General features: G+C 39.5%; 1 protein-coding gene across 2 annotated transcripts in view; it reads left to right on the plus strand.

The window, feature by feature from the left end:
- Positions 1–23,892, plus strand: part of CCNYL1 (cyclin Y like 1) — a 35,944-nt gene extending 12,052 nt beyond the window's left edge. The window contains exons 4-10 of one of the 2 annotated variants that reach the window (XM_058549713.1): positions 5,097–5,197; positions 8,288–8,323; positions 10,800–10,851; positions 12,224–12,343; positions 16,097–16,263; positions 20,044–20,206; positions 21,858–23,892. In XM_058549713.1, the coding sequence (XP_058405696.1) occupies positions 5,097–5,197; positions 8,288–8,323; positions 10,800–10,851; positions 12,224–12,343; positions 16,097–16,263; positions 20,044–20,206; positions 21,858–21,974 (756 nt within the window). In that variant the 3' untranslated portion in view covers positions 21,975–23,892. The remainder of the gene's footprint in view (positions 1–5,096; positions 5,198–8,287; positions 8,324–10,799; positions 10,852–12,223; positions 12,344–16,096; positions 16,264–20,043; positions 20,207–21,857) is intronic. The other variant, XM_058549714.1, reaches the window with a different exon arrangement.
- The last annotated feature ends 1,515 nt before the right edge of the window (positions 23,893–25,407 follow it).

A 25,407-nucleotide genomic window follows, 5' to 3' on the forward strand; every position in this document is an offset into this window, starting at 1 on the left:
TACACCCTTCATTCTTTTTCTTAAATGTTACTGAAATCTCACTGCTTCTGCACTTCTCCAGGAAAATCCAATCCCCCTCTTCCTGGCCAGCGTGATCTCATGCAGCCAAATGCAATAAGGAGCTCCCTGGCCGGTCTTCCTGCTTTTCCTGCTTTCACATTCTTTTTTTTTTTTCCCTACCTAACAATCTGGTAATTTGGCAGAGAATGATGACTATCAGACAGAAATACATTTGTGCTGCATTAACTTAATTAATAATTCTTCATTTTTATTGTGGAATTAATTTCCTGACTATATTGACTTGCCTCTTTGCTTTTTTTTTTTTTTTTTAAAGATTTTATTTATTTATTTTTCCCCCAAAGCCCCGGTAGATAGTTGCATGTCGTAGTTGCACATCCATTCCAGCTGCTGTATGTGGGACGCGGCCCCAGCATGGCCGGAGAAGCGGTGCGTCGGTGCTCGCCCGGGATCCGAACCCGGGCCGCCAGCAGCAGAGCGCGCGCACTTAACCACTAAGCCACGGGGCCGGCCCAGACTTGCCTCTTTTCTAACAGCTATTATTTTCCCCAAATGTTGTAACATTTGTCACATGCCTATCAGAAATATTTTCCATCTACTAAACACATCTGTTCCACTTTTTTCTTGGAGACAACCTTCCCCGACCCCTTGTCACCCTATTCCATTATGGACTGGTTTTCCGTGGGCCTGCTCTGTGCCTGTTTTCCTGGGATATCTCTTTGGAGTCATCTGGGGTCTCACATGACTGCTCTCTTGTGTTGAATCCCGTACATCCTAGATTCTCTGGTTCCCTCTGTCTTGGTATACTCCCTTGTTTTACTGGAGCACATTTCCCTGGGAAGAGCACATGGGCAGAAGTTTGTAGAAATCTAGCTTCTCTGAAACTTCTCTTTGATAAAGTATAGAATTCTAGGTGGAAACTAAGTTTTGCAGTTCTAAAGACATTTCTGTTATCTTCTCATTTGCAGTGTTGCTCTTAAAGCTGATGACATTATATGATACATTGTATGTTACCAATTTGTCATTTCCCCCCCCATTCCTCCCTCCTCCGGAAGCTTTTAATACCTTCTCTATCCCTGGGATTCTGAAATTGCATAATATGGTTTGGTATGGACCTTTTCATTTTATTGGGGCTATTAAGTCTGCAGACTGTCTCTCCTAGTGAATTTTTTTGTTTCTTCGATATTTTCCTCTGTTCTTTCTTTTTCCTAGTATTCCTATTATTCAGATGTTGGAACTCTTAGACCAATATTCCTGCATGGATCTCTGATTTTTTTCCCTTTCTGTTTTCCGTTTTGTTTTTTTATTCTACTTCCTGGAGATTTACTTGACTTTATGCTCTAATCCTTTCATTCAATACTTTGTTTTGTCTATCTTATTTTTAATTGATAGAGTTCTTTTATATTCTGCCATTCTTTTTTTTTTAAATAGCATTTGGTTCTTTCATCAATGCAATTTCTCATCTCTCTGAGAGTGTTTGAGTATTTGTTTTAAGTTTTCATTTGCTCCTGAATTTTATCACTCCCATCAATTCCTTTTTCCTATTTTGGTCTCTCTTACTTGTTGGAGGCTTCCCTCAAATGTGTGGTGGTCCCTGGCTGTCTCTTCAGATCTAAATGGAAGCACCATGAGTGAGCAAGACTTCTGTTACATGATGGGCTTCACTGCAAGGATTTGGGGGCCAACCTCTGCATTCTGAGCCTGCCCTGGGTTCTCTAAGACAAATTGGCTTTCTTGTTCCTGTCCCAGTCACTGTCTGAAGGCACCAAGGTTGTGCTTCGTCTGTTCTGCCGTGTCCCTTACCACTCCTTTATCTAGTCTTTTCATTTTCCAAACATTAAAAACCATCTGCTGTTTATTCTGTATATGGTATAACATTTTTTTTATGCCTTTATTTCTAATGAGATATCTCTGAAAGGCAGGGGAGAGGAAACAGACTTGTGGTCAGTCCACCATGTTTAACTCAAACTTAGAACCTATCTTTAAAGTGTAAATTGAAGTTTAACTTTTAATTCAATATAATTAATGATATTAATTCAGACAGTATTTTTGGTTGTACCAATAATTAGCATATTACACTTTTCTGCTAAGGCCTTGATTAAGAGTTCTGTTTAAACCAGGCACCCTGCCGTATTGTCCCGTTAATGTGTAACGTAGATGGAGTAGTTTTCATTAATGCATAAAGTGTTAGAAATTTTTAAGTTAATTAAAAGTTTTAAAGAATTAAAATTAATTCTTAATAAACATATCTAAAACTTGTGAGAAAGGGGAGAGAAAAGAGTGAACTTCACTTTATTTTGTAATGGGTTGAGATGAGACGGGGAGGCACAGTGGGAAGAGTCAGTGGCTGGGGCAGGATTTCAGTAGGCACTTGGCCTTTGATGGTGAGGTTTGGGGTGTAGCTTACTAGACGTCTAGGCATGACTACATTCTAGTCTTTGCCATTGAAGCTTAAGTCTTCTAAGTGACACCTTCCCTTTCTTAAAGATTGTGAAAGTCCCTCTGTTCTGTCATTGGTGCTGAATGACTGAGATAAATACTGTTCTTTGTCCTTGTCTGTGCTAGTGACCAACTGAGATAATAACTGTGAACACTGAACTGTCACTAGTGTTTTCTGCTGTTTGATTTTTTTTTAGTATTTGCATTTTATATCCTACGTTTGTCAGTGTAGTTTATTGAAGTTGTGAGCCAGCAATAGTAAGGCTTTAACCATAAAGACAATTGTCTTAAATTTTCAAGCAAGATGAAGGGAAAGTAACCTGCTGTGGCAGTTAATACACCCTGGCTTTGCTCAGAGGCTTAACTCTGCCACTCTCTAGTAAGTATTAGATACTTGATACTGAAAAGTTTGAGTAGTTGGGAGTAAGCCTGGATGGATGGGGAATTGTTCAGTATTTCTTTGGTTGGATCTAGCCAGTAGACTGTAAGTTGCTAATTCACTAAATGAGCCCCCATAGGGCTGAAGGACCACATCTAATTAAAATTTTCAAATGTTTTAGCACTAATATTTTCAAAGACAAACCAATATACATTCATAATAGAAAAAAAAATTTAGGTAGAGGAAAATGGGTACAAGTATCACCCACAGCTCTACCAACTCATCTATATTTTGGTGCATTTCCTTCCTATTCTTTTTATTCCTCCCATATATAGCTGTTTGGTCAGAATTGACTTTCCTTATGGTGTAGTGTATGTCATATTACACCCTAATAGTAGTGACCTTAAAAGATAATCTTCCATTCAGAATAAAAGTATTTGAATTAATGAATTTTCATTTTCATGCTGTATTTGTTTTTTGAGATTCTGAAACTAAATTACATATTAATTGAATAGCTTAAGGAACATATCAGAGTTTTAGGTATAGTTAAAACATTTCTACCTTGAGTTTAGTACTCCAAATGTGATACTTTTCAAAAATATAATGTCTGGAACTTTTTGTTAATAAGTGTAGTAAAACATCTGAAACAAGAAAAATGGTGTTTTATGTACCATATAGATATTTATGATTATTGGCTACTGGCAGTTTTTAAATGCTTTGTATTTTAAAAAGCATCAACTAGATTTTTTCTCTGCCTCATCTTTTGTGTATTTGTGGGGGACACTGTTGGGAGAGTGTGACAGCATGGTGAAAACTGTTTTATATCAATAGAAGGAAGGAAGGCTCATCTGAATTAAACAAACAAACCAAGTATTAAAATTGTTGATATTCTGTGGTATTAAAGAATGCTACTGTTACTGTCAACTGCTTACCATGACTGTGATTTGGTGATTGGCCTCAGTTTAAGGAAGAGAATTGTCCTCACATAGTTGAGGCGATTTCAGTATTTTACTATTGCTGTGTTCTTGGGCTCTTCACAAATAAATGGATACTTCTAAAGTGTTTTAAAGATAGTTTGTTCTCTAGAAGGTCTCAAAAAGTTCATTGTCACCTCTCCAATACCACTGCAGATAAATTCTCACTAATTTGTATCTGTAGAAAGACTTACCTTCCAATTGTAATTGATTTTAAATAATTTGTCAAACACTTGTGGGAATCCTGATTTGTCCCAGATTCTGTGCTCAGCACCTGCAGGTAGGAGAGAGGAAAGAGTCCTCTCTTCCCTGGAGAAGGTTACTTTCTTATGCAGGGAATACCCTGCAAGCAATTGATGTCATGTGACACGTGGTAAACCAGATGTGTGAGCGAGCAGAAAGGGACACTTTTTGTGGTGTGGCTGTTGGCAAACATATCCTGGAGCTAGATGGTTTCAAGCTTGCTGAGAGACAAGGAGGAAGAAAAAAGCAGTGTGGACGGAGAGAGCATGAGTGAGGCAGGAAAGTGTGATGAGTGTCAAATAACTTATAGAATAGAATTAATATAATTTTGAAATGAGTGGAAAGTATTCTCTAAGGTTCTCACTTGAGTAATGTAATGACAGTCTTATCTAAACATGAAGTGAAAATTAAATTCTCAGAGTTATTTTACCTGTTTTTTGGATGTGAGAGAATCTTAAAACAGTACTCTTTTATCCTCCAGATGAGGCAGCTGAGGCCCAGAGAGACCTGTGGCCCCTAGCGTGTTGGTAGTGATGACGGTGCCCTGGTGCACGAGGCTCTGTCTCGAAAATGTTTTGTCACGCTGTCTCCTGAACTAATACATTTACTGTTGGCTTTCATTTACTGCAATAAAATGCTCTTGCTTCAGTATTGTGTAAGGCATCACATTTTATTGTAGTGAATGAATAGTAAAAATAGAAAATCTCAGCTGCTTTTCATTGCTTAGGAAAAAAACACTGAAATCTTATCCTAAATTTTTTACGTTATTATAAAGGGAGTTTATAATAGGTGCTTGGCAGGTTTGATTATAGGTACTATATCAAGGGCAGCATTTTATAACCCCTTCCTCACATCTCGTCTGTGGAAGTTAGAGTATCCACTGGGTTTCCCATGGAGCTGCACACGATAGTCACACTCAAGCAGTTCATGGAGTGTAAGAAAAGTCTTGATGCTTAATCGTTTGACATTTTAACCAAGGAAAAAACACACTTCTATAGGTTTAACTTACTGTGACGTTTTCTTCTATTTCCCTTCCCCTTCAGGTATCTCCAGGGCAGCTTACTAAAAAGTATAGCTCATGCTCAACAATATTTCTAGATGACAGCACAGTCAGCCAGCCTAATCTTAGAACCACAATAAAATGGTGAGTACATCTAGGTTATCAAGGGCTGAGTGACAGACCCCCTTATGCTAAAAGCATCCTAGCCACACGCCATTTCAGTCACTTGAGTGTCCTTTTCAGTGATCAGGTTAAGAAACTGGTGTCAATTATCTATTGATTTCAAGGACCTAAATATGAATTTTCAATTTCCATTTTAATCTTAGAGTGCATGGTGGAAGGAAAAGCCAGTTAGCAAATAAGAAATCTCAGAAAACGTATATACATCTTTATTTGATGCATTTCTGTTGTTAAGACGTTGTTGAACATAATGAAAAGGAGAGGGTCTTTTTATTGGATGTTTCTAGAAAACATTATTTCTTTATGAGATATGGGCCTAAGACAATGTATACTGCTTTGGAAGCTACTCTTGGAAGAAGGAACAGCTTGTCCCCTACTGGCACCAGAGTGTATCTGCATTTAAATTTAATTGGATTTTGTCAGATTTTGCCCATCATGCATTTTTTTTCCTGCACTATTTCTGTGTGAAAATTCACTTCTCCTTCTTACCCCCAAAGAGGGGGAAATTATATCGAACCAGTCTTAAGGAACAACTTGTCAAGCTTAATTTCTTTATGGATAAAATTTGTTTGAGGTTTTAATTTAATAGACACATTTAATTTAATTTTATATATGTGTATAAATATATCATCATATCAATCCGTATATAAGAAAATCACAGCAGAGAACATTGACAATGATGAAGTTTTGGAAACACAGCTATGGTTAGGTTTATACTTAAGCACACATGAAAAGTGTGGTGGTTTCCAGGAGCACCTCATAGTCCACAATTGGAAATGCACTTTCAGAACACCCTAAGAGAGACCTTTCAAGCTTATTTGAGGGAAGAAAATATATATATTTTCTTTCCTATATATATATATATATATATATATATATATAGGATCCAGAGCTTCCTGACTCCTTTGGGATTGTCTAAGATTATTAACGTCTCCTTGGGATATGAGTGTTGATTTTCCAGAACATAGTTTGGGAAATGCTACTTGAAAATATTAATATCCTTATCCCTAATTTTATTTTTCAGTCTTAAAAACATAATTAGCTTATAAACTTAATTTTGGTTCTAATGTACCAGCTTTGTAAGCTAATTAAACTATCAGTAACTTCTACTTTAGTTGAAAACAGCAAGTTCACAGTCATAATAATGTAACTTTCCTCTCTCACTTATAACAATAGTTGAGATCAAATTGTATTTCAGCAAAAGCTGAGCACCATCTCTCTCTAAAGTCCTGAGCGTTGGCACCTATTGAATAATCACTAAATGTTTTTATTCAGCCAAGACACTAAATTCATGGGTAAAAGCTACTCTACTTTGGCTAGAGTCCACAGCTTCTTTTGAATTCAAAAGATTCTGATATTTCAGTATATAATTCAAAAGTAGTTTTAAAGATTAACCTTGTTCAGACAAGTATGTTTCATGCTTTTTCCCCCAGCTTAATTTTTGGAAGTTCAGTAACTTTTAATTTGCTCTCATTAAGTTTTAAAAATGATCATTCGGTACATTAACTATTGGTGAAATAAAGGCTTACTGAGAAAATTAATAGGGCAAGTTGGCTTTTAGGAATGATTTTGAAAAATGCTTATCATGGGGTAGTAGTGCATTATTCTCAGTGGGGTAAGTGAGTCTTATTAGAATCACTTATGCAAACACATGCATTCTCCACCCCACCCCTCCCCTCCCCACACCTTTTGATACGCTGAGGAAGGATATGAGGCATGATTATGGCCAAAAGCATCCCAGGTGAGTCTGATCTTAACCCTAACTCTTTTGTTCCCAAGCTTTGCTGCATGTTGCAATCACCTGGGGAGCTTTAAAAACAATCCTGATGCCCAAGTCATGCCCAATGCCAGTAAATCAGAACATCTAGAGGTGGAAGCTAGGCAGTTTATAAAGCTCCTCAGGTGATCCCAGTGTGCAGCCAAGCTTGGGAACCACTGCCTGGTTGGAGTGGAGGAGGAGAAGAACTGCTTCTGACTGGTGGTGGGACCTTGGGCAAGTCAGCTTTAAGCCTCGGTTCCCTTATCTGTAAAATAGGTTATTGAATTAAATGTCATCTAAGGCTCAGTGGTCCTTTTCAGCATATAACGTGGAATTTTGTGATTTTAAAATCAATTTGAAGATGAAACTGTTTGAAGCACTATAGAAGTATCCATCTTTGATGCTAACAGTGTGATAGGCCTTTTTACAAGTGCCAGTATTCTATAGACCTAGTTATAAAATTCAGATTTGCCTTCCCTAAATTACTTTGAGCTTCATTTTAGACACTGAGGGCAAAGAGAAGCATCTAACTTAACCAAGAGAACCCCTTTGTTGCCTAGTGCACAGTCTCTGTGAGTAGCTCAGTAACTTGAAGAGGGTCTGAGGACTTATACCTGGTTCATTAATATTTCATTTAAGCTAATTTGGAAATACCTGTCATTAATATTATACTGTGTAGTATTAAGCTGCTTATAATAAGCACTTAAATAAGCACTGCTTATTTCAGGATATCTAGACTTATCATCTGTTTTGTGGGTACTTATATTTGTTATTGAATTTTCTGATAATTATGTGTAAGTGATTTAAAATGATTTTATTTAATTTAGAATACTTTCATTATTTACTTTTAGAGAAGTAATGAAAAATGGGTGGGTAGGTGCATAGTGAACTAAATCAACTGAAATCTAGGGCCTAACAACTTTAAAAAAAACCAAAAACTGGACGGCTTAAATTTAAGCATGTGTACGAATAGATGTACAGGATGAAACGTTCTTTGGGTAGAAGGGCAAATGACAGGGGAAACGTGTAATAATTTCTGTATTATAATAATCAACCAAAACGTGTTTTCTGACAGCATATTACCTAGCATTTTGGTTCCCCTATTTTTGCTAAAAGCTAAAGAACTAAAACAAGGCAGAAAGTGCCCTTATGGTGCCCATTCTGAATTAGAGGATTTCAGGGCCACTGGGCAGCTGGGAAGGTCTTCCCTCCCCCCACCCCCGCCCTTTTAAAAAATATCCTCAGGCCTAACATGATAAATATCAATTGTTAAAATTTTTTTTTTCCCTCCACAGTGTGACCTTAGCAATATATTACCACATAAAGAACAGGTGAGCTCTTTTAAAACCTGTGTTGTCATTCCAGCTAATGAATTTGCAAGATAATAAGTTTAGTGTTAGGTAATAAGTATAGACATCATTAGAGTAAGCTGTAGAGTGCTTTTTTTTACAATATTGAAGTGAATCATTTGTTTTTGGTCTTAGGACTCTTAACACTTACATTATTGAGTATTTGTGTGGGTTATATTGATATTTATTGTACTAGAAATTAAAATTGAGAATTTAAAAATTAAATCCATTGTATGTTAAAACAGGATTTTCATGGTACTGTTGAAATTTGAGCTAGATAATTCTTTGTTGTGGGGGGCTGTCCTGTGCACTATAGGATATTTAGCAGCATCCCTGGCCTCTACTCGCTAGATGCCAGCAGCACCCTCTCCTCTCCTCTGCATTGTGACAACCAAAAATTTCTCCAGCCATGGCCAGATGTCGCCAGGGGACAAAATCACTGCTAATTGGGAACCACAGTGTTAACATAAATAATATTTTTTTATGAAAATAACTATTTTCCACAATGCAAAAGTTGAGTGAAAAGTGTGTCATTGATTTACGTTTTTGCAAATCTCTTTAATGTCTGGCTTAATAGAAGACAGCTAATTCTCATATCTACTTTGTCTTCAGTCATTTGCGATCACTTCAATCATTACAGTCATTTGTTTTGAAGAAACAATATGAAGAAGCCCCAACCTCATGTAGATATATAGTTGAAAAAAGGTGTATTTTTAAAGCCTTGAAATAATTGTGGATATTCTTTGATACTATACCAGAGAATATTTCTTAAATTAGTTACAGTGGTATTTTAAATCATATCGATGAACTTGTAGTAGGCACTGTTACATTAATACCTATTGATCTGTCTTGCATGTTGAATGGATCTTTTACCAGTAGGTGGTTTTATAATATTATGAATTAATCATTTGGAAAGTATTGGTTGACATTTCTTTTATACAGTGTCAAAAATTGAATTGTTTTAGTATCACCACCAATCTTATTAGAAAAGTCTATATAAGTATTGAGAAGCTGTCAGGCTTGCAACAGAAGGTACACGTTTTCCCAGTTCCTGATTTTTAAACTTGAATTTTATCATTGGCAACAAATAACTTATTTTCCTTGAAGTGACAGGCTCACTATTCATTTTTGAGAGAATGACAGTTGTACTATCAAATAAAGATGGTATTCTGTGAAAAAAGGGGCTTGTTCAGCTCACAACTAAGTCACAAATGCTTTTCCTTAACACAAACAACCATATTTCAGTATGCAGATGTGCTTAATGTATACTCTCCATATTTTCTGAATATTCATTCAGATGTTACAAAGAAGGATCAAAGTTTAATAACACTGTTAATTTTTACTGCTTTGTCAAGGATGTTCTTAAGTAAAGCAGAATTTTCTTTTTTTTAAATTTATTTATTTAGTGTGTGTGTGTGTGTGTGTGTGTGTAAGATCATCTGAGCTAACATCCATGCCAATCCTCCTCTTTTTGCTGAGCAAGACTGGCCCTGAGCTAACATCCATGAGCATCTTCCTCCACTGTATATGGGACGCCACCACAGCATGGCCCAACAAGCGGTGTGTCGGTGTGCGCCAGGGATCCGAACCTGGGCCGCCAGGGAGCGCGAGCACTTAACTGCTACGCCACGGGGCTGGCCCCAAGCAGAATTTTTTTTCAACTGCAAGTGGCAATAAAGAACGGAATGACTACCAGTGCAGTTTGGTATCACTGCCCTGATTTGTGCTCAGAAACCAGTAGTTTTACCCACTTTTGCTTTTAAGCAATCATTGCAAATGTCAAACCGTGCAAGAGGTAATATCTTAATATGCCTATCAAAACAGTTTCAACCTCATGGGCCTCCTGAAAAAGGTCTAGGGGAACCCCAGAGGCCTGCAGACCACACTTGGAGAACTGCTGTTGAAATGAGCACATTTCAACAGTGTGGTGAACTTTTAAATAAAAAGACTGGTCTCTTTTAAATAAAAAGACAATTAAGTTTTTAACTCAAACTATTTAAAAGAGAAAAAAAATAAATGATAAAAATATAATATATTCTTATATATTATATAAGAAACTAAAGAGAGAAAAAACGGAAAAAACATGAATCTCTCTCACGTTCATTAATTTTCTAAAGACTCTTGCCCACCACTGCTGCTTTATAAAATGTTCTCGTGTATTCCAGTGTGAGGTTAGAGGGGTGGAAATACATTTGGTTTACTTGCATTGCCTGTTAGGGTGGGTTAGTGCCTATAAAGGCAACTCTGGCTGGTCATTGTCGAAATATTTCACAGAATTTGATGTGCTAAGTAAAAAGAGGTCAGGAAACTCACTCACAGAATCCAGGAGAAGAGTTTGTAAAACTGCTTTGTTGAAGGTTAAGCTTTTCCCTCTCCCCTCTCTACTCCCAGCAGATATTTTGCTAAGATATTAATAATTCCTGAATTAGTTTTTTAAATGTACATCCTTATTTTATAGAGATGCAAATCGATCCTTGGATATTTTTGATGAGAGATCACATCCACTCACAGTAAGTGTCACTTTTATTGAAGCTGTATTTTTCTCTCTTACAGTCGTGTTTATTTCATGCTGATTTGCTTTGAAATTAATTACTAGAAGAAAATTATTCCCTCTAGCTTGAAGTCAAAATCATCTTTCTTTAAGTCTTGTTCCCCACCCCATGTTGTATCTAATCATTTTACAAAAGGAATGTTGTATAAGGGATATGACAGAGTAAGAACTGAATTGCAACTTTGTATAATTAGTGAACTAAGGTGAGTAAATGTACCCAAATAATAGAAAATGTATCTTTTTAAATAGCATCAAACAATATAAATATTTGTAAATAAACCTAACAAATATGTTAAGATCTCTATGAAGAAAATTAGAAAACTATTTAAATTTTAAGTCAATTAAAATGACAAAAATTTTATATTTTATTTTATTTTATTTTTTTTGTGAGCAAGATCAGCCCTGAGCTAACATCCATGCTAATTCTCCTCTTTTTGCTGAAGAAGACCGGCTCTGAGCTAACATCTATTGCCAATCCTCCGCCTTCTTTTTTTTCCCCCCAAAGCCCCAGTAGATAGTTGTATGTCATAGTTGCACATCCTTCTAGTTGCTGTATGTGGGACGTGGCCTCAGCATGGCCGGAGAAGCAGTGCGTCGGTGCGTGCCCGGGATTCGAACCCAGGCCGCTGAACACTTAACCGCTAAGCCACGGGGCCAGCCCAAAAATGACAAAAATTTTAAAATTGACCTCCTCAGATGCTCTGCAGCCACGTGTGGCTGGTGACTACTGTGTAAGATAGCACAGCCTTAGAGCCTGGTGATTACAGGAAACTGAAAATGTTTTTTCAAAGGTGTTTGCAGAGAAGTATGATATATGGTGATCAACAAGACTTTTGAGCCTAAAAATAGTTTACATTTAGATAGAATTCTGTGGCGATAAGGTGGAAAGGAATACACACAGTCATGCACTGCATAATGATGTTTTGGTCAACGATGGACTGCATATAGGACCATGGTGCTGTAAGATTAGCACCATATAGCCTAGGTGTGTAGTAAGCTGTACCATCTAGCTTTGTGTAAGTGCACTCTGTCATGTCCGCACAATGATGCAATCGCCTAACAATGTATTTCTCAGAATGTGTCTCTGTCAAGCCACGCATGACTGTATAAATTTTCTGAGATTGTACCTGTATTTTTCTTTAGTGAACGGTGCTGAGTATTGAATCACTATGGTATTTTAAGATCTCATTGTTTGTATATAAAAGATTAAAAGACATGTCACCCAGTCAAAATTATTTTAAGGGGCACGGGGGCAAAAGTAAAAGACTGCTGTTGTAAGAGTACTTAAGTATTTTTCTTCAGTGGACACTTTTTTTCATTTTTTCTTCCAGCGAGAAAAGATTCCAGAGGAGTACTTCGAGCATGATCCTGAACACAAATTTATTTACAGATTTGTTCGTACTCTTTTTAGTGCCGCACAGCTAACAGCTGAATGTGCAATAGTAACTTTGGTAAGATATTTCTTCTTTCATCAAGCCTCTTTAGAAATTTCTGTCTTGTACACAGGGTATGGTTCTGTTTTTCAAATAAAAGTAGGTTCCTGAAATGATCATCAGAACTTGATTAAGAGAAACCTATCAAAGGAAAGTAAAATACATTCGAGCTTAATAATCATTATGATTTAAAATGTTACCGTTGCTTTTCTCATCACAAAACAATTGCTATTAAAGGCAGCAGGAGAGATTTCTGGTTTCTCCCTCCACGCCTAAGGACACACATGCACACGCAGTGCACAGGTACACACACACCAGGTGTGCTGGTAGGTGAGAGGGAGGCAATAACAGAACCATCTGGTCCACAGGCAGAGGCTGATTCCATGCAGGTCTAAGCTGAGTCCCAGGCTATATTCCCCAGCAATTCTGAGATGTGTCCTGACTGAGCACTACTGCTGTAAGTGCTCTCTTCCTTGGATGATGGATGTTCTCCATCCCGGCTGTATTCTTGTGCCTGCCTGTACAGTTGCTCAGGATTAGAGTGCCAATAGGACTTGGAAAGGCTTTGCTAGTTAGCCTGCTAAGCTACAGCTTAGGTGTAAGGACCTTTGTGTCATCCATACAGAATTCCCATGGTAAGATTTTATCATTTTGAATAAGTCCTATTCTAGTGAGCGGTGGTTGGGATTGTTTTACTCCTCCCTACAGCAAGCCTATAGGAGACAGTCAGCTGCACGGTCTGGAGGGAGAGAATACTTAGATCAGTGCCTACTCCTTTAGTATCCAGTTAGAATTTAGGAGAGGAGGCTTGTGCTTTTGAATAGAGCGTGTAGAATAAAAAGTGGATAGAAGATAGATCTGTAAGGACTGTCAGCACTTCAGGGATAAGTCCCAGAGGAGTGGCTACAGTGGAAGGAAAACCAGGAGAAGGTAGTAAAGGGACACCAAGATGAGAGAGGTTCATGGAAAGTGTGGTCAAAATGCTAAATGCTGCCAAGAAGTTGCACATTCCACAAATACCCACTGGCTACCTCCTCTGTGTCACATTCTAGGTGCTGGGGTGAGAGGATAAAACAAGTTGAATAAAGCTCTTGCCTTTATGCAGCTCACATTCTAGTGAGGAAAACATAAGTATTTTTTTAAATGAGGGTTTTTATTCTTTTATTTTGTGTGTGTGTGAGGAAGATCAGCCCTGAGCTAACATCCATGCTAATCCTCCTCTTTTTGCTGAGGAAGACCGGCTCTGAGCTGACATCTATTGTCAATCCTCCTTTTTTTTTCCCCCCAAAGCTCCAGTAGATAGTTGTATGTCATAGTTGCACATCCTTCTAGTTGCTGTATGTGGGACGCAGCCTCAGCATGGCCGGAGAAGCGGTGCGTCGGTGCGCACCCGGGATCCGAACCCGGGCTGCCAGTAGCGGAGCGCGCGCACTTAACCACTAAGCCACGGGCCAGCCGTAAATGAGTGTTTTTAAAAAGATGAGTATTTCAGGTAGTAGTAAATACCAAGAAGATGAAGCAGGATGAAGGGATAAAGTGATTAGAGGGGCTTTCTATTTTAGAGACAATGATCAGGAAGAGCCTCCTCTGGGGGCTCCCATTTGAACTGGGACCTGACTGAACTGCTGAGGATGAGGAGCTCTGGCATTACAGGCAGAGAGGACAAGTGCGAGACTCTAAGATGGGAACATGTTTTGTGTGTTGAAGGAACAGTAAAGTGGTCAGTGTGGTCAGGGTGAGAAATGAGGGAAACGGCATCGGTAAGGTCAAAGAAGGGCAATGCGCTATGTTATAGGCCCTGCTAGGTTGCAGGCCAGGGAAGATGTTAAATTTTTATTCGTTTAATAGAAAACGTTTGGCAGCTCTTGAGCAGAGAGTGAAGTGCTCTTAATTTAAGAGGCTACCCCAACTGTCTTGGGGAGAGTAGACTGTAGTTGGGAGTCAGGGTGGAGGCCGAGAAGTTAGGAGGCAGTGGCTGATACATGTGAGAAGTAACAATAGAAGAGGAAGCACTCAGATGACCAGTGAAGGCAGCAAGGACAAGAATTGCAAACAGATCAGAGCAGGCTAACTCCAGTGGAGTTATTTAGCCTCAGCAACTGCAGGCATGGCAGTGCCCTTTATGTTGTTAGGGAAGGCTGGGGGTGGAGAGTGGTGATGGAAAGCTCTGGTTTGCATGTGTGAAGGCACCCATGACCTTGGCAAGAGTAGTTTCAGTGAGTGCGAGTGGCAGAAGGCAGACTAAAGTGGGCTGTGGAGAGGATGGGAGGTGAGAAGCCAGCAGCAGGGCATTTACTGTGAGCAGAATGAGAGGAAGCACTCTAGGGGTTGTAGGGGGTGGGAGGGGACATATTGGGGAGCATCTCTGGCAAGAGGGAGACATTCTTCAAAAAGAGAGAAGCGTGGGAACAGTGTTCTGCAGAAGTGGGATGGGATCGACGTCACTAATATAAGATTCAGCTTCAGTGAGAAGAAAGAGAAATCTCAGTTCCCCTGACACAGGGCAAGTGGTGTAAATGCATGAGTGTCGGCACATGCCAAGTTTGCCAGGAAAGGGGACAGGAGGCTGAGAGGTTGCCAGTATTGTATAAGTGCTTCCAATTATTCCTGTAAAGTGGAGAGTTGAACCTTGTAGGGAGGCTTATTCTTAGGATACCTGAGAGCACTGAGTTTTGGGGAGTGGGAGCAGCATTTCACGAATAGCATATAATGTTCTGTAACCATTTGCTTTTGAAAACACAGTTGAGTTTGGAGAACACTGGCAAATCTCAGCTGTCAATCTGATAACCTTCAGACAATAAACATACTCTTTAAAATTGTACTTTTTTCTTTTTGTCAAATGGCACTTATACTCTTCTGCAAAGCACACTTTGAGGTAACAACGAATCACAGCTCACCTCTATAATCTTTACTCAGCTGTTCACTTTTCCCGGTCCTTTGTACACTAGACATTTGATACATGTAAAAGAAATCATGAAACCTCACAAACGGCCTGGCAGTTTAGAGCAGTCCTAGGGAGGCTGAGACCTGCAGCTCTGTTACCACGTTCAAACCAGCACAGTTGGCTAAGCTGCAGATTACGTAAGACAGAAAGGGATGATCATGAAATGATCATGGAGGTGTGACAAACGGCATGTGGGAAGGACTGTCCTGTGTGTGCGTGTGTGTCCCTTAAAAAGGCGCTAAATACGGGAAGGCTGGACAGTTGTGAAGACCGGCCTCAAGTGCACCTGCTTGCACTGCCTGTCTTGCTGCGCCACCCAGCAGCCACTGGAGGCTCCCCTGACCACCGGTTTTTATCTTCAGCTGGCGCCGCAAAAGGACTAGTTACTGTGAAAAGGAAAAGATAAAAATGTGCTCAGCACTACTAGGGTTTTACATCTTCCAATCTTAGGTAAAATCATCACATAACTACCAGCCAGGCATGGTTCCTTGCACGCGGTAGGCACTCAACGTGTTTGTTAACAACTTGAATCTACACTGGGCTGTGTTGCCTTTTGCTTGTGGGAAGGCAGTAACTCAGTGTGTGTCTGCAGGCTGCCCTTTGCTAAGATGGCCATTCATTCCTGTGACCAAAATTGGGCTGGACATTCACATGGGCAGAGTAAGCAACAAGAATTTGGCTTATGACTGTGACCTAGCCTCTGGCTTTGGCTGGCCAAGCAAAGTCTCTGTAGAACCTAAGAATAAAAAAACCCTGTCATTCCTAACAGTTCTTGTCATAGCATTTAAACTGAACTAAAATCAAAGACCAGTGCTCTACTTTTGCAGGTTTACTTAGAAAGGCTTTTAACTTATGCTGAGATCGACATTTGTCCCACTAACTGGAAAAGAATTGTTTTGGGAGCCATTCTTCTTGCCTCCAAGGTTTGGGACGATCAGGCTGTATGGAATGTGGACTACTGCCAGATCCTCAAGGACATTACAGTTGAGGACATGTGAGTCTGTAAGGTTTTGGTGAACTTTCTAACCATTTTCCAATACCGCATTTGCTCCCATAAAGTTGACATTTTAAGAAATATTTTTAAAGGTTACATTGTGCAGAGAACTGAAATAGATGTAAAATTACATACTCCTTTCTATCCAGCTGTGGTGTAACAATTTATATTTCCCATCATTAATTGGTAGGTCTTGATGTGTTGTTGTAATAATTGCTTGATAAATTGAAATGTATTTTTCTGGTGGTTTTTGGCAAACATTTTATAAGCTCACTACCAGAACAACACAATACAGTAAATATCTTCATGGCTTTCTTAAAGCTATCAGTTTCAGTCCATTTTTAAGGGGCACACGTCTGGCCTTTGAAATAAGTGACCACTGTTAAGGTTGTAGGGCCTGTAGACTATTGAGAAGGTTATAGCTTCAATCTGAGTCACACATTGTATATTTGCTTTTGCTGGTCTTTCCCTGCTTTTTATCTCAAGTTTTGTTGTTAGAGAAATGATGATACAAAAGTACCACACAGAAAGGTTTCAGGCCCCTGTGCACCTGTCTCCTCCCCTACTAGGAGTATTGCACTTGTTTAAAAATAGGTCTGATGAGTTAGGAAGCTCCTACCTCTTAGGCAGTCCGAGAAGCATGGCTGGGCATCACCAGTGCCCCTTGGATTCGAGAGTTTCCCGGGGCGCTCAGCAACCACAGCAGCACTTTGTGGGGCCATAGGTCAGCTGTGAGGGTGCTCCTCACAGAGGGCATGCTGACACGGGAGTGAAACACGACGTCTAATGAGGGCTTTCATTCTGGCCACCCTGGCTACTGCGAACAGCCCTGAGGGCAGTAGGCAGCATGAGCCAAAGAGGTGTTTCCAGCAGAATCTCAAAGTCCCCACTTAATGGTGAAAATGTCTTTGTGGGTGACATTTAGGAAAATACTGAACAGCACAGGAGGATCAAGATCATGGCAGGCAGTGTAAGAGTTTGTTTTGTTTCCTCTGACCATTACGATTGTCGACGCAAATAATCCATAATCAATCTGTAAGTCAAAATTGGGGTGAGTTTATTATGAGCCAGATCTGAGGACTAGCCTGGGGCCTGCCTTCCCCCAGGAAGGAAGGACGCGGAAGAACTGGGGTGCACAGAGTGGTTATATACTGTCTTGGAACAAAGAGCATACATCACTTGTGATAGGAATGTCCCTTTTACAATAGCCACGAGATTGTTGGCACAGCAGGTAGATGGTCACAAGGTGAGCACAGCAGGTCAGTAATTAATCCTTAGTTGAGGGAGAGATGCTTATTCTAAAGGAAATCCTGATATGGGGGAAGATACATCCCTATCTTTAGGGGCATGATTCTTGTCTTTGGGACATGGTAAATGTTTAAAGCAGATGTACAATGTATGCTCAGCAGGCCACATCAGGCCCTTAGACAAACAGAGTCAGGCCAAAGTAGCTTTAACCCAAATGGCTTCCTCATATTCTCCAGTATATCCTATTGCTTGTCATTTATTTGTCACTGTAGATAAGACTGTCGTTCAGAGTCACCGGAGTCCCTATTTACAACTGCAGTGAGGGTCCTTGTGACTAAGAGGAGGGACCAGTGATGGTGGGTAGCTGTCAAAGTGGCTTTTGGTGAAAATGCCCACTTCGATAATGTGTAAACTGAGTGGTCATGGTGATATTGCTGGTAGCATCTTAGCAAGCAGTCTGATGGCAAATAACGAATTTGAAATGAATGGAAGTACTTGTGGAAGTTGCAGAAGCTAAAGTGACTTTGATCACCACTGTCATCAGTCTTCAAACTGGTCCCTTGAAGGAAAGAAAATCTGTCATCGTGAACACCAGCCCTGCCATGATGGCAGCTGAAATTTTCTCAAAACCTGCCACTGCGCTGACTGGGGCTCTGGTTCTAGTCATAACATGGGAAATGTGTGGGTTTTCCTGGCTGTGAGCTCCAGGAGCAGTGGTGCAGTGTCCAGCTGCAGGAAGACTGTTGGAGACAGTGCTTCGTGTGTGTGAACAGAGAAACACCAGGGGCTGCTCTTGTTTTGACCTCTAGAAATTGGAAAGCCTTACAGTAAAGTGTTTCATATACATTTGTTTTGTCCCCTGCTGTTGACTACAATTTGTAATGGTCTCATTTTGAGTCTAAATTGAAAAATTGATGTCTATCAGGTTTTTCTTAAAACTTCCCAATATCTGTGTGTCTTGTTAGAATATATTTTCCTCCAAAAAAGTTAAACTGAGCACCTGCTACTCAGAAAATTTGCTGTGCCTGTAAATGGTATGCTATTCAGCCATCCAGCCATTTAAACAACAAAAAACCCCGAAGATGCATATTCTGTAGGCATAAGGCTTTTCTTCAATGATTAAACCTCTATTAATAGACATGTTAATCCTATGAAGTACTGTATTTCTACACAATTAAAATGTATTAGTGGAGGAAATATAAAAAGGATAGTGAAGTGCATTTACTTCTGTAGTAAATTAAGTCCTGATTAGCTGATTATCAAAACATTATCTGATTTACATTTCTATAGACTTATGGCCCTGTGAACACAAAATTAATTATGGAAGTAGGTTCACTTGGGTTTCAAGTTCAACAAATGAGAAAACCTCATCTCTGCTCGTATTCTGACTGCTATCCATACAGGAGGGCATCAAGCCTATGTTGACCTATCCAGTGGTCAATGTTATTATTAATCTTTTAAAACCAAGAAACCAAATATATTATAAGCCTCGTGTTTGTTCAGGTATTTATCATTTTTATATAATTAACTGTCTAAATGGATTACTGTGAAAGGGTAAGATTTACTCTAATTTTATATTTATTAAACATTTGGCAAGCGATGGCTATATGGTCATGTGGCAAAAGACTGCTCCCAGCATTTTCCTCCTCCACTTCATTGAACAGGCCCCTGCAGGTGTGTTCACATTCTGTTGTGGCAGGAGTGGTGGAGGCCAAGCCTCTAGGGGTCGCATCCCCCACATGGGAGAGACACTGTCTGAGTCCAGTGCTCTATGAGACAGAGGTCGTGTCATAAAGTGGGTTTAGTCGAGCCAAGACATCGATCTTTAATCTTTCTGCCTTCCAGAGTTGAAAAAGTGCATCTTGTCTTGTCATAATGACAGTTGCTCACCCTAGTAAGATTAAGGTGAGCAGAAACCTGCGTTATGCCCTTTGACATAGCCCCATGCACTGGGGCGGGGGAGGGGGTTCCCTTGCCCATCAAGTGTAGCTTATTTATTTGAGATGAAGCCTTGTTGCCTCCCGAGTTCCCCCTCAGAGGTAATAGCGGTGGCTCTCCATGGATCCATTTGTTGCCGTGGTGACGCGCCGCCTCCTTTTGTTGGCGCGTCTCCACTTCAGTAAGCCCCTTCCTGCTATCGGCCTGGTGAAAATGTCTGCAGGTTCTTCAGAGCTCATCAACAGCAGACATCGTGTCTTTCATCTGACCACTGTAGTGGGGCCTTGTGAGTGAGCATGGTGCGTGAATCGCCAGCTGCACTAATGGAGCTCTGAAGAGTGAGTCCCCCAGTTGGCAGCACGAGTGTGTGAGAAGGCTGCAATCTCTTCCCCTTGTCCCAGCTCAGAGTGCTGGGGTGCAGAAAGGACCACAAATAGCTGCACCTTATTTGAATGTTAGTGTATTATTCCAGCTGGGTAGCCTTTATTCATTTCAAAACAGAATTTAGAGCCCTCCTAGTAGCTCAGAATATTTTTGAAGATAGCCCAGTTGACTAAAATTGTCCTGTGTTGGTTTTGTTGTCTCCTCTCCCAGGAATGAGATGGAAAGGCATTTTTTGGAGCTACTTCAGTTTAATATTAATGTTCCTACCAGTGTTTATGCCAAATACTACTTTGACCTTCGCTCCTTAGCAGATGAAAACAACCTGAATTTTCTGTTTGCTCCTCTGAGCACAGAAAGAGCACGGAACCTGGAGGTAAGGCAATGAAATCACTGAGCACGGTTTTCTGTCAGCCACCAAAGCCAACGTCTGTGGCTAAGTCATATTAAGCAGTGATTAGGAAAATGGAAAATTTTTAAATTAACACATTGAGGAGTTTATTAACCCTTTGGCATCATATTTCCTGTCTTTTATGGCTTATATACAGATCACACATTAAAAAAAATTATAGATATTATCTCTTCTGTGATCATAATTCACAATATCTTAAATTTAATCTGTTCTTAATGGTTTTCCATTTGAACCTCTACCCTTCCTGATAACCATACATGAATAATTTCTTAGAATTATATCCCTAATTATATCTACATACAATCTATTTACCATTATTATCTGTCTTGTACTCAGTTTGCAAATTCATGTCCATGTTTTCCATATATATCAGTGTTCAGTCCCATGAGTTTATTAGACAAAGCATTAGTGGCTAACCGGAGAGACCTATACTTAGAATGTATAATGTGTGTTTCAAATACTGGATGTAGAAAGCACATGGCTTTTTAGTGGAAATGGTAACGTACATTGGACAAAGTAATATTTATGGCTGATGACTTGGTGAGTATGCAACAAACTTATTCACAATTGAGGTGGACACATTTAAAATTGACACTTTCTGTGGTATCTTGGTAATGCTTTAGAATAAGACATTTTTCTCCTGTAATGTGCAAGTGAAATAGCACCTTTTGGTGCTGCAGTCATAGACTTCTGCTACCTTTTAATCAAGTCCAGCACAAGCCTACCTCGTTAAAATTTGCTCAGAGTTTATAACAACTAATGAAGATTGGATAGAATTTGAATAGCTGAGCAAACACTGATTTTGCCCAAGTGTATGTTCATGAAGGAACCAGGTGTACAGGTAACAGATGATATTGCTGTTAAGAGCCTGTCACAATACCTTTGACATCTTTGGGAACTCAATTTTTTTTGTTGTTGTTGTGAGGAAGATCAGCCCTGTGCTAACATCTGCCAATCCTCCTCTTTTTTTGCTGAGGAAGACTGGCCCTGGGCTAACATCCGTGCCCATCTGCCTCCACTTAAAAATTTTTTTTTTAATTAATTTATTTATTTTTCCCCCAAAGCCCCAGTAGAGAGTTGTATGTCATAGTCGCACATCCTTCTAGTTGCTGTATGTGGGACACGGCCTCAGCATGGCCAGGGAAGTGGTGCGTTGGTGCGCACCCGGGATCCGAACCCGGGCCGCCAGCAGCAGAGCGTGTGCACTTAACTGCTAAGCCACGGGGCCGGCCCTCATCTTCCTCCACTTTATATGGGACGCGCCACAGCATGGCTTGCCAAGCGGTGCGTCAGTGCTTGCCTGGGATCTGAACCAGTGAACCCCGGGCCGCCGCAGTGGAGCACGCGCATTTAACTGCGCCACTGGGCCGGCCTAGGGAACTCAATTTTTAAATAACTCTGGAAATCTCATCATAGCCCTTAAAGGATCTTACCTTAGTGAGTTGGCAGGAAGTAGCATCCCCAGAACCTGGCAATACAGACCTCAGCTATGCAAAGTAGCAGTAACCATGAACTATCTAAAGGAGTGTGGATGTGTGGCTTATTGGTGATGGTTTTTTTTTAAGGTTAGAACCCTTTTTAACGTCCCTGTATTCTCTTTGACTGACTTTCCTAGGCCATTTCCAGATTGTGTGAAGACAAATACAAAGACTTGTGTAGAGCTGCTATGAGAAGGTCTTTCAGTGCTGATAATTTTGTTGGTATTCAGCGCTCTAATGCCATCCTTTCTTAAGGGAGGAACTAGAGTTTGTAACATCATGAACCCCTCATCTACAAGGACTGGAGACATATCATCTCTCCTGCTCAAAAACCAGCAAAGTTAGTATCTTCACCTAAAAGAAAGACATCAAATTCAAGAGACTTGTGGACAGCAAGGATTATGCTCATAGGAAAGAATGGGACCGTGTCAATGCAACACACTCTTCTGTCCTTTTTAATGTAAACAGTTACAAAAACCACTCCAAAGCAAAAGCTACCAGCCCACACACAGACATGTGCTTACTGTGTAGGCTGATCGCTGTGAACTAGGTGAGGTTTTTTAATTAATAGTTTAAATTTTTAGACTTTAAAGACACTAACTATATAACTTTTATGTTTTTCTATTTTTCTTGCCCCCCCTCCCCCATATCGCTGCATATTCCTTTTAGAATCAATGCAGTATTACCATTGAAACATGGGACTCCTAACACCTCGTAAAGCCACTTAGGAACAGACGGGATGGCCTTGTTAGGTATTGAAGGTTCTTCCTCCCTACTGTGTCGTTGAAGCTGCTAGTCATTATTGGCAATCAATTTAAACCAAAACGCTGCTGAATAACACTTGTCAAATTCTTTGCAAGCACTACTTATTAGCATTTTAGCATGTTTGGGATCATAAACAGAGAAAGTATCAGTTATTATCTACTTCTATTGGGGCCATGCTGCATTTCTTGTGAACTATAATGGTGCTTCTCATTTTCTGATGATTTTCCTCTTTGTTAAATAAATATATTAAAAGATCTTTTCATAATTCCAACCAACATGGTGGTCCAGTGATAACAAGCAGGTAGTGAAATAGAAGATGTCCCGAAAGTCTGAGTGCAATTTTAAGCTTTACTATAGCGTGCTTGGGCCCTCCAGCGCACTGCTGCAGAGGTATAAATGCTACAGACTTACGAAACAGCATATGAAAGTTTAATTGAATTTCTTTTCAACTTACTTAGTTTTGTAAATTTTAAATATTAAGCTTTTAAGTTTTTGTTTCAGTCTCTTGAAGTTGGCAAACATTGCCTGAAGCAAAATTAAAATTCAAGGTTTAATATTTAAAATTTACAAAACTAAATAGGTTTAAAAGAAATTCAATTAAACTTTCAAATGATGTTTCGTAAGTTTGTAGCATTTATACCTCTGCAAGTATCAAAGCTTAAAACTGCACTAGGACTGTAGAGATACCCAGTATCTTCCTGTGCCCTCCTCTTTTAAACAGGGCTTGTGCTGTTTTCCTGCTTTGATCACCTAAATTTCTTCTTTCTAGATTTGGGAAAGGAAGATTATGAAGAGCAGTGTTAATTCACATGTAATAAGTTGGACAGAACTGGACCCTAATAGTAGTGATATGAAAGTAGATGATGGGAAACAGCTTTTCCATTTTCCATGTTAACCTGGCTGTAGCTGTCCCATCTCAAGTCCTGCTATTTAAGAGGAAACTTACAAACCATAGGAACCCTTACCTCAGGCTTTAAAGGGCAGGGAGTGAAGTAATCAATCTTTTAGGAGATTGGTAAAATGTCACCTAAACTTGAAATACTGAAAAAAGATTAGTGTTCTCAACCTGTGAAATCTTTCTCCTACCTTCTCAAATGTAATCCTAGGAACTGCCTATAAACAAAGCACTTCTGGGCCAGGAACACCCTCTCTCAATATAGCAAGGCTTCACATTATATTGAGTTCTGCAGGTTCCATCATTTTTAAAGGACAGAGAGATAAATGGTAAATAATGGGATATAAAATATTACAATCTACCACCTCAAAAACATTGTTTATGGAGTTTGGAGCTTGGAGATTCAAGTATTGATTGCAGTTTTATTTTGAAAAGAAGGCTACAACTTAATGTGGGTTTTCCTTCTCATGTTTATATTAAAAGCTAATAAACTCTATTTTAATTAAAATATGGCTAGCGTGTTTGTAACATTTCTATTCACATAGCATTACATCTCTGCCTAACTTAAATGTTTTCAGTCAGCTCTGCTAGTGGTGTCTTAAAGCATTCCAGACTGACCATTCATAGGTTGGTTTGACCCCTGCTGCTAGTTGTGATGGTCATTTATTTCTTTGGGTATGCTCTTTTCAACCTGAAGATAATTTATTACACTTAATCACTGGCCACAGTAGTCAGTGGCTTGGTGCATCAGATGGCATCTTTGAATAGTTCATTATTGTGTCAAGACAGAAAAGCACTTCGGAAGGTAAAAGACACCAGAGAGAAAGGAATGACAGGAATACTGTAGACTCAGAATGTCTCACCTGAGGATCTCCGGCAGTCAGGAAAGAAAACGGAAGAACAGCAACTAGGGTTGTTGCTGTAAAGAGGGTGACTTTAAACAAGCCACATAATTTGAGTTTAAAATGCTATTTTCAGACTTACATTTCAGTTAGAAATATACTAAATCGCTAAGGTTTCTTTAAAACTAAGACCCTAGCCACATGCTTGAGTAATGCTCAGTAAATCCTGACAGTACTGCTGTATTTCAGCCACTTCTTTCACTAATTGAGGTCAGCTCTTTAATGATCACTTTCTTTTTGATAAATTGCTGATTAGGATAAATGATCTGATTTTAGTTTAGAAGAAGAAACAATCACAAATCACTGTTGATAGTTTGTACCCTAATCTGCCAGTTACTAAGCAGCATGCTGACATGGGGGGTGTCACATGTTGAAGTTTGGGGGAGGGACATGGGACATGACTGGTTTCAAGAACAAGTTGGTGGAATAAGTAGAATCACTAAAAATGGCTTTAATTCTAGGAGGCAGTACAGCCATTCTGATATTTGGGAAGTTGAGTCACTGTAGGGTAAGATTATAAACATGGGAAGCACATTCTCTGACAAATGTTAAGGGGCCTGGAAACTGGTTACCAGTAGGGTGGTAACCATGGCAGTTGTCTGGGGGTTACACCTGGGAAGGGCTTGCTCCCTATAGTTGTTATACTGTAAAGGAATATCTGACTGCCTCGACTCAGAGTTATCTTCATTGTTAGTCTTTCCTCTATTGGAATACTGACCTCAATGAAATTTTTACTCTGGTATGTTGTGAACTGAACTTCTAAGTTTTCATTACAAGGAAAAGACAAAGGTCTGAAATATTTGTTTGAACCAAATGAAACAACTGCAATTTTTGTAGGTCAAAAATGGTTGCCTGTCAGCAGTTTCCTATGGCTCATCCTAAGACGACAGCCTAGGGCCCAACATTTCTGGTTAAAGAGAAATTTCCTCCATGCTGTATCAAGTTCCATCACGGCCCTTTCTCTCACCTTTACTTGTCATGTAGCCCGTATGCCCATACATTATTGAAACTCAACAGCACTGAATCAAGGTTCATTTATTTCTTGGTTTAGTTTTCAAACTATGTCTATAAATACACTATTCCTTGATTTAAAAAAAAAATGCTCATGCCAATATCTACTTTTCA

This window comes from Diceros bicornis, chromosome 10 (genome assembly GCF_020826845.1).
Source record: "Diceros bicornis minor isolate mBicDic1 chromosome 10, mDicBic1.mat.cur, whole genome shotgun sequence".
Taxonomy (NCBI): Eukaryota; Metazoa; Chordata; class Mammalia; order Perissodactyla; family Rhinocerotidae; genus Diceros; species Diceros bicornis.